This window comes from Strongylocentrotus purpuratus, unplaced genomic scaffold (assembly GCF_000002235.5).
Source record: "Strongylocentrotus purpuratus isolate Spur 01 unplaced genomic scaffold, Spur_5.0 spur5_scaffold_11, whole genome shotgun sequence".
Classification (NCBI taxonomy): domain Eukaryota; kingdom Metazoa; phylum Echinodermata; class Echinoidea; order Camarodonta; family Strongylocentrotidae; genus Strongylocentrotus; species Strongylocentrotus purpuratus.
Window position 1 is genome coordinate 31239448 of NW_022145596.1, and position 9620 is coordinate 31249067.

At 37.4% G+C, this 9620-nt stretch overlaps 1 protein-coding gene across 1 annotated transcript; it reads left to right on the plus strand.

The window, feature by feature from the left end:
- Positions 1–292: 292 nt before the first annotated feature.
- LOC575056 (40S ribosomal protein S3a) lies at positions 293–7420 on the plus strand. Its single transcript, XM_774945.5, has 6 exons — positions 293–403; positions 3160–3263; positions 3764–3951; positions 5488–5696; positions 6283–6392; positions 7081–7420. The coding sequence occupies exons 1-6, from the start codon at positions 342–344 to the stop codon at positions 7203–7205; spliced, it is 798 nt and encodes a 265-aa protein (XP_780038.1). The 5' UTR covers positions 293–341; the 3' UTR covers positions 7206–7420.
- Positions 7421–9620: the final 2200 nt, after the last annotated feature.

The following is a 9620-nucleotide window of genomic DNA, read 5'->3' on the forward strand; positions in this document are numbered from 1 at the left end:
TGACAAGTTGTGTTTCTGTCTGCATGGCCCCCGAACATAATTATGCGTTCGATCGTTTACAGTATTTTTAACCCGTCGTCTGCTAACACCTACATTACACCTAATACTAGTAATATCCACCTATAGCGGTTTTATGAATTATATTTTTATAGATTTTTGTAGTATATTGCATTATTTACTATGATTTTATATCAATTTTTTTTAAAAAAGGTTTTAGTAAATGAAATACAACTACAATACATACAAATCCATAAAAAATGCATGTTTTGAGGTTTAACTCCCCATTTCCTATCCCAGCGTGCATTTCGCGTTCAACTTCCTCTTTGATTAGCTCCCTAACTATGGCGGTGGGCAAGAATAAACGCCTCTCAAAAGGAGGCAAGAAAGGCTCCAAAAAGAAGATGTAAGAACATATTATGTTTTCAGACGTAATTTTCATATATTTTTTTCAATAGTATTTGAACATATGTGTATAGAAATATAAGGATGATATAGATTTTTATAGATTGTGATGACTGTATGACACGACTGCGATGCCCATACTGTGGGTTTGTACGTCGTTGCACGCGAGTCACACACTCGACACTTCGATTCGTGTCAACAAAACATGGCTCTCTCTTAAGAAGTTGCATGTCAAATGTCATTGTATTTGTTCAATCTAGTATATTAACTTGTCTTTCTTTATGTACATTGATAATCTTTATTATTCTGTTAATTACTTGAGCTAACGTTCAGATGTTGAGGGCGCACTCAACATTAACATTTTACTGAATAATGTGTTGCTGTTGCACTGTGCCCCTTAAATTGTGGCATGTTGGAGTTAATTTAACTTTCAGTTTACTAGGGTGTCTGATTGAGCACTCGGTTTTGTGTGCTTAAAACTTTCCCGTAGACAGTAGGGGCGCTGGTCCGAGAATGAGGATCGTCCTCATAAACGCAGACAAAATGCGTCCTCAAAAAAAAGGATCGTCTGCATTTTCGAGGACTTTTTTTCATCTGCGCTCTGTGGGTTTCAGGTAACCAGTAGGGGCGCTGGTCCGAGAATAAGGATCGTCTTCATAAATGAAGATAGTCTTTGTAAACGCTGACCAATGCGTCCTCCAAAACAAGGATCGTCTGCCAAAAAGCAGATGTTCCATATTTTTGATCAGCACATTGGCGATGCAAAAAATGGATTCTGAGATGATTTTCTTGATGCATTTTACTTTGACTTTGTACAGAGACCTTCACATTATGAGCAATAAATCCTTGGGAAGACGGACAACCCATTAATAGGGTGTCTGATCGCGCACCCGATGTTGTGTGCTAAAATTCTTCCCATAGAGATTACACGCATCCCTATGCAGTCTACGTGCATTGCGCGACCATGCAAAAAAAGTCAATTTTTTTTTTTCAATTTGAGATTCAAACCTTTATCTGTTGTGATCCTGAAGGTGATAATCAATAAATGAGGTGTCATATGAAAGAGCAGGTAAATTCCAATATTTCTAAAGGGGCGTAGCCCCCGAAATTCTAAAAATATCTTGGTCAAAACAGCAATTGAAACATTGTGTCCTGGCTAACTCTGAGGTTTGTCACTTTTGAGATATGACGCCCCGATCGATAAGTAGTCCCAGTCCTAAGGAACAATTCTATGTGCTTATATTTTCGCTAGCCCCCAGGGATCACAACTGATAACAGTTTAAAAATACCCTTCTCGCTATTTGGTGGATCAGCTAATTAGGGGGCGTGCGCTCCGCTCAGTCCAAACCATGGTTACATCGCGTAACATCTCTGCGCACGAACGAAACCCCAAATTCAAGTATGGGTGGCCATTCGCGGCATAGAACCCGGAAGTGAATACACGTTATAGTCAATGGCAATATCGCGGAGACATCTCCGCGATATTGCCATTGACTATAACGTGCATTCACTTCCGGGTTTATTGTGCGACGAACGCCAACCATACTAGTCAATGGCACATGTCGCGGAGACAGCGTAGCTCAAGCTGCAAGTCGCGGATTGGCTTAGCAGCATGCGTACGATATGCATACGCTTGCATATCGCGCGATACAGCTGTTTGGCTAAATTTAGCAAAACAACATCACTCTGCGTAGACGTCTTTTTCGTCGATTTTGACCAAAATGATATGAATATACCAGCGTTTTGGAGGGGCTGTAACTTTTGATAGAAACATCGGTGAGACTTGAAATTTGAAATGTATTATTCTGATAACATCTTTTATTCAGATATCAAACAAAAATGGTGAAAAACGATCCCAAATTGAAAATTGAAAAATCGTTCAGACACCCTACCATTAAAGGAGACGGTGAACTAGGGTTATTTCCCCACGGGGAATCCATTTTTGGCATCGCCAGCTGGCGGTTCTGTAACATGAACCCCCTAGTGCCCCTACTGTTTATCGCTCATGATCCTGTAGATCTAGGTGATACTCGATAAATGAGGTGTTTTAATTATTAGGGGCGCTAGGCCGAGAATGAGGATCATCCGCACAAACGAGGATATCCTTGTAAACGCGGACAGAATGGCGCTCTGCGGATTTCGGGTTCCTCGATCTGCCCACTGGCATTGCAACAAAACTGATTCTGTGTAATAAAATACCCCCAGTTCACCGTCTACTTTTATGGGTTGTCCGTCTTCCAGAGGATTTATCACTCATAACGTGAAAGTCTCTGTGCAAAGTCGATGTGAAATGCATCAAGAAAATCATTGCGAAATCCGTTTTTCACATAGCCAATGTGCATTTTAATCGGAAATCAGAATTGTCAGCGAAAATGCGGACGATCCTTTTTTTTGCATACAAGTCTGTCCGCATTTACGAAGACGATCTTCTTATATGCGGAAGATCCTTATTCTCGGACCAGCACCCCTACTGCATAGCTTAGGTTTGCGGGGAAAAAAATTGCACTGCTCAAGTTGAAAATGTATTAGATCACAGATTTTATATTGGCATCCTGTCTCCAAGACCTGCCAACCTGCCATTTCATTCCCTACATGACATTTAACTGCAATAGCATTTTCCAACCTGGGCTTATGGTATGAAGAAGTAAATGATAAAGTATTTCAGACAGGATCAGCATCTTAATTTATCCAACTTGTTGATTATGCATTGAAATCATATTGATAGATATTCTTTTCTTTTGTGTTTCCCGTTTACAGTCTGGATCCGTTCACCAAGAAAGAATGGTACGATGTCAAGGCTCCAGCCATGTTCAACATCCGCAACATCGGCAAGACTCTCGTAACCAGGACACAGGGAACAAGTAAGAAAGAGCATTTTCATGTCCTATCCTGATAAGAAATAACAAGCTGATTTTTTTTCCAAGAAATTTTTTCAACTTTCAAACTGGGCAAGACATTTTGGCCCGAATTCACAAAGGAGGTTTGTCAACATGTCTTGGTTTTCGTACTCATATGACACGTTTTTTACAAACCTAGGTTTGTCGACAAACCTCCTTTGTGAATTCGGGCCCATGAGTTTGTTCATTTAAACAAAAAATAATGTTAATTCTTTAGGCAGAAGCAGGTTGAAAAAGTACTTATGGTAATCCTTCTACTGATTGTGTGGAAAGAACTAATTATCAATTTCTTTGGTAGCAATTTACAGATCATAGCGGGTTTAAATTTAAATAATTTGAATTGTAGTTCATAATGTATATCCATTTTAGCCAGATTCTTTTTAAATATTTCTTTGTTTGAAAAGAACAGTATGTCACATTCGTAGTTATAACTCCATACTCTTCATCTTTTTTTTTCTTACCAGAAATCGCCTCTGACGGTCTGAAGGGACGTGTGTTTGAGGTCTCTCTGGCTGATCTGCAGAACGATGAGGTTGCATTCCGCAAGTTCAGGCTGATGGTTGAAGATGTCCGCGGGAAGAACTGCCTGACCAACTTCCATGGCATGAACCTGACCAGGGACAAGTACTGCTCCATGGTCAAGAAGTGGCAGGTAAATAATGAAAGACAATTTTTGTCCATCCCCTCGCTTTGGTGAGCGATCACGATATTTTCCACTTGTTTCTGGTGCATACAACTTTAGGAACAACCTATAACAAAGGATTTGGTCTAATTTTGCTGCTTGCTTGTTGTAAATGTTTATGTCAGATGATGAATTGTATTGCCCCCAAAACTAGCTGTTTCAAGTTAACAAACATGTTTAGTTTGGACTTAAGTTGTACTTAGCTTTATTAAGGATTTAGCAGAGGAAAATTTGTTCCTCAAAATGTCTATGTATTTTATTTATTTCCTTACGTTAATAAAACTTTATTTTTGTATGAGCATTGTATATACATGTATGTGAAGAGTTCAGTTTTCTTGAACTTGTCAGGGTGCTACAAGAATTTTTTTCACCACTTGCCCTGTCGGGCAAGTGGGTTTTCAATTTACTTGCCCAAACAATATTTCCACTTGCCCAAAACTTTAAAGCGAAAAAGGACTCGAGGTTAAAGCATTTATTATCTCGTAACTCTTCCATCAAGAAACGTCATGTAAATAATGGGTAATCAACTATTTTAAATAAAGTACGGACATTTTTATTTCATCATTCACTGCTATAAATATCATGCCAAAATTTGTAAATTCTTACTAAATAATAATATTGAAGATATTTTACGATAAATCTCGGATAAGTATGCGAAAACTAGACTAAACAACGTCGCTAAAACCATGAAAACAAAACAACAACGGCTTATATTCTGGGGGTCTCGATACTATTATCAAAATGACTCGCTCGGTCGGATCTTGAGACCGCAGTAATAAATTGAAAACGAGACAAAAACATTCATCTGATTTATATGAGCAGCGAGTTTTAAATAATATGTTCACAATCATTAACAGTCATTATGAATAAATATCAAACATTTGACTTTTTGTACTTACTAGAAAATCCCTGTTGTTTATTCCATTCCGATTCGCACGTGTTCATTTCCCTAGAATAATGACGTCATATTTGGCGTGATTCAACCAATCGGCAATCAGAGAATAGCAAAGGCCTGTCGGTGCGGCCTGCAGAGCTAGAGAGAGAGAGCGCGAATAAGCTCGCAGCTGGTACGATCGCGCTAGCTGTCTCTAGCTAGCTCACGGCCGGCCGTGCGTGGAGGCGGAGCGGCATTCATGGCTTGAAGTGTCACTGTTGAATGCGCGCTGAGCTAGCTGAGCTGGCTAGCTGTCTGTGAAGTTTTTTCGAAATCGGAACGATCGCTTTTTTGCTTCTGGATTTTGACGACGGGTAAGAAGTTGACGGGTGAATGGTAGAGTTCTTGGACACTAGGAAATTACTGTAAAAGTATCACTTGCCCGAATCGGGCAAGTGATAATTTGATTTACTTGCCCGACGGCTCAATTTGGTTGCCCCGGGACGTCGGGCAAGCGGGTTTGTCGCGCCCTGCTTGTTTATTGGAAATATCTTAGTTTTTAAGCTACTCTACTTCTGCAGGTGTCATAAAGTAATAGAGGTACATTTCTTTTGCTTGTTTTATTTCCTTAGACTCTGATCGACGCCAACATTGACGTGCGTACCACCGATGGTTACCTTCTGCGTCTCTTCTGCATCGGCTTCACCAAGCGCAGGCAGAACCAGATCAAGAAGACGTCCTACGCCCAGAGCACCCAGGTCCGTGCTATCCGCAGGAAGATGATTGAGATCATGGCCCGCGAGTGCGCAGCCAACGACCTCAAGGAAGTCGTCAACAAGCTGTAAGTCAACATAAGCTATTCTCTTTTTTTTATAAATTATAAATCACTTCAAATGTTTCAGGATGTTACAGCTTTTTCAAGGTTGTAAAGATTCTTGTCATGTACAGTAGGTAATTAGCACTAATATTCCAGAGCCATGGTCATGCAAGTTTGACAACACAAAACGTGTGAATACTGAAAAATATATATATGAATAGAAAAAATTAATTGAATCCTTTTGAGGGAAATTGTGTCAGACACAAATATTTATACTACAATCTTTTTTGCAACATCATGGTGATAATATCTTAGCAGTAAAAGTTGGTGTGTGGCATGTAAACAACTAGCATTTACCTTCGGTTTCTGCATCTTACATGTTGTCTTTTTTCCTGATAATAATACATTAGATTTATAAGGTGCCAAATCCACTTGACAGTCAAATGCTCAAGGTGCAGCTTGTGCAAAAGATGAAATACATGATACATATAAGTGCATTAGGAAAGGTACAAACATGAAAGGTAATGGTAATGGTAATCAGTTAAAAAAATTAGTTGATTAGATTTGCCCATTGAGTAACTGTTATCCAATGTGTTGTTGATTTGAATAGGATCCCAGACAGCATTGCCAGGGACATTGAGAAGGCTTGTCATCGCATCTACCCTCTCCATGATGTCCACATCCGCAAGGTCAAGGTCCTCAGGAAGCCCAAGTTTGACGGTAAGATTCTCCTTGCTTCCTCCAGTGAAAAAAATACACGGGGGCTCGGGGCGAATTAGCCCCCGAAAATCAGAAAAGAGCCCTCATAAATTTGCATAGAGTTCAATGCAAAACAAATTTTACAATGTTATTTTTATGCATGCAAGCTTGAAAAGTAGCCCCCGAAAAATAGATATTAATTTTTCCCTGGCTTCCTCTCATCATTTATTGCTTTCATTTTGGATAAAACTATGCGTAAACACTGTTTACATATAAACAGGGTTACCACGGTCATGGAGAAACCTGGAAAGTCATGGCAAAATAAATTCTTCTAGAAAGTCATGGAACTTCGACAAACCAAAAAAGAAGCAAAATTTGAATATTCAAGTTTGATTGTAATCCATTAATAGGTTCTCAGAATATCATGATTACAAGCTATTTTTCATTTACACGTTTGAACTTTGACCTTGTGACCCTAAAATCTAATCGCGTCATTGGCTTTGCAAGATACATACTTGTCCCGAGTTTGATAGTAATCCATCTGTCAGTATTGACAATGCGTTCACAAGCTATTATGTAACGTGGTATTTGTAATATTTCATTTTCAAAGCCGCAAACGAGTATCTCTGTAAGATGAGTTAAAATGGTACACATTTTGTTTTATTTTTAAAATCTAAATCATGTTTTGATCTTGTTTTAATGATTACAGTATCCCGTCTCATGGAGCTCCACGGTGAGGGATCTTCCACAGGAAAGACGACCACAACCGATGACACCGGAGCTCAGGTCGACAGGCCAGACGGCTACGAACCACCAGTCCAAGAAAGCGTCTAGACACACAACTCCCCACAGCAATGAACACACCCTCAGTCAACCAATTCTTCTTCATACCTTATCACAAAGGAACTATTCTCTTATGAAAGAGTAACATTCTGACCATGAACCGCCAACCGCCATTGTTCACAAAAACTGTCTACCGTTTGCCAAACATCGGTGAGCGAGCTATGTAACTTTGCAAGAATCATGCAAAATAAAATGACAAAAACCAATATTATTGTGTCCTGTCTTCTTTACGTGTTTGCAGTTGACTAAATGTTGCCGCAGCACCTGTCATCTTTGACGGGGTTAAGTGATAGAATGTGTTTGGTCTGTATTCTACTTATGCAGTTAATACTCGACCCTGGGTCTAATAACAAAGCTTGATTTTGAACAAAAATCAACCCAAGCGTTGGGTTTCAACATTAGTAGAATACAGATCTTTGATTTGATTATTTGGAGAACATTGTAGGACAAAGTGAATAATGATTGCATGCATTCAGTAGATATGAACACTGGCTATCTGCATCTTTATATCTATTCTATGAATTGATTATCAAATCCCTATTTATAAAACAAAACAAAACCTGCCCATTTTCAATTTAATATGTACTCCACATATACTTCATCTTCTACACCTTTTACTTCTCTACTCGTATGTATATGAAACGAAGAAAACAAAGTGTATGGAAGAGTTGCCCTTACATGACCTCATACTTGCCAATTTGAAATTGCTTTACATTCATTGATCTGAACCTTATATCTGTAGGTTACACAGATACAAGGTATGTGAAGTTTAAGTATGTATTTTGAAAGAAAAAGAAAATGGATCAGGAATAGAGAAGATGAGAAAGAGTAAGATAAAGGATCCACAATAACGGTTAGAGAATTGTTGATGTTCTAGTGACTCGGTAACATCGTCTCAGATTCTGAAACAAAATCTTAGATTTAGCTCGTGCTGCAATGATAATTATTAACCTTTAGGTCAGTTAGGAACCCCATGGAAATCAATATCAAATTTTCTGTTTTCCGAACAGTTTTTATAACACTACAGTCTATTGGGGAAAATGGGTATGGTAAAAACCAGTTACTCAAGAGATTTTTTACTTTTTTGAGGCACTTCATGATCATTTTGAAGCTCAATTTTTAGTAAGGCTTCACTATTATACCATATCACAGGCCCTTTTAATTTCTAATGAATGAACAGATATCTACAAAAATGTAGTTAAATAGATTTATTTTACAAAGACATAACAGGAACATCTACACACACATATTCTAATAAATAATTTGTATCACTCTTTTTTTAAAAATCCATTATAAAAACAATTTGTAGTGGGTAAAAGGATATACATGAATTTCTAAGCAATCCTGGTAAACTTGCGATAGAGAAATGGATCAAAGACGTGTGATTACATTATGAATACATGTATGGCCTATTCTAGTTGTGCTATTTAGTCGATCATCCACACATCTGTCCTCGGAATCTTACCATAAATGTATAAAGTGATTGAAACTTGCGCATTCCTCAATAGAGTATGGTGATGGAATTGATTCATTTTAGGGGAAAGACAACAAAAATGTAGTGACATCAGTTGGAAATACTTTTCCCCATAATAATGTAATAATTTTGATCTGAGAAAGCACTACACCGTTGGATAGAACGCATCACATATACAATGATATCTACATGATAAAACATTTTTCACACAAGTATAAGTTCGTAGAGTCGTAAATATACATCTATGAGTAAACAATTTACAATAAATATTTTTAAATAGATTTTCTACAAAATAAACAATTAAGTTTCATTTCAATATAATTGGATGTAGAGAACTCACAACAAACATGATTTAAAGAAATATAATTAAACAAGAACTTGGATGGAATTGAAGATATACAATAACACTGATTATCAAAAATAGATTTAAAAATTCATATACTGTATTATACATATAAAAGGACGGAACTGTCATAGAACACACTAGAATTTGCTTATCAAGGTGATTATAAAAGCAATTGCATAAATCATTGGACAAAATTATTGATAGCCAAGGTGATTTTTACAGTACATTTCATGATCCAAAACCATGTTTTGAAAAAAAAATTCTCAGCACATGATAAGCCAAATATAATATCTCTCTATTGAAAAATTCATTAAAAATAGCTAATCGTGATTAATATAAAAGAATGTATTCTGTATCTATACAAATCCAAGTTAACCTTTTTCTCAAGTCCTTATCGCACATGAATAAACAATAATTTTCACACATCTATCTAAACATACAGAGACACCATTGAGTTTTCTTGCTGTGATTTGTTGAAATAGATATCATTCTAGAGATTATTTTACCACACCATTCAACTGTACTGTACAAATATGAATTCATATTAGAATACATAATGATACAGAACAAGTAAATGTCTGAAGCA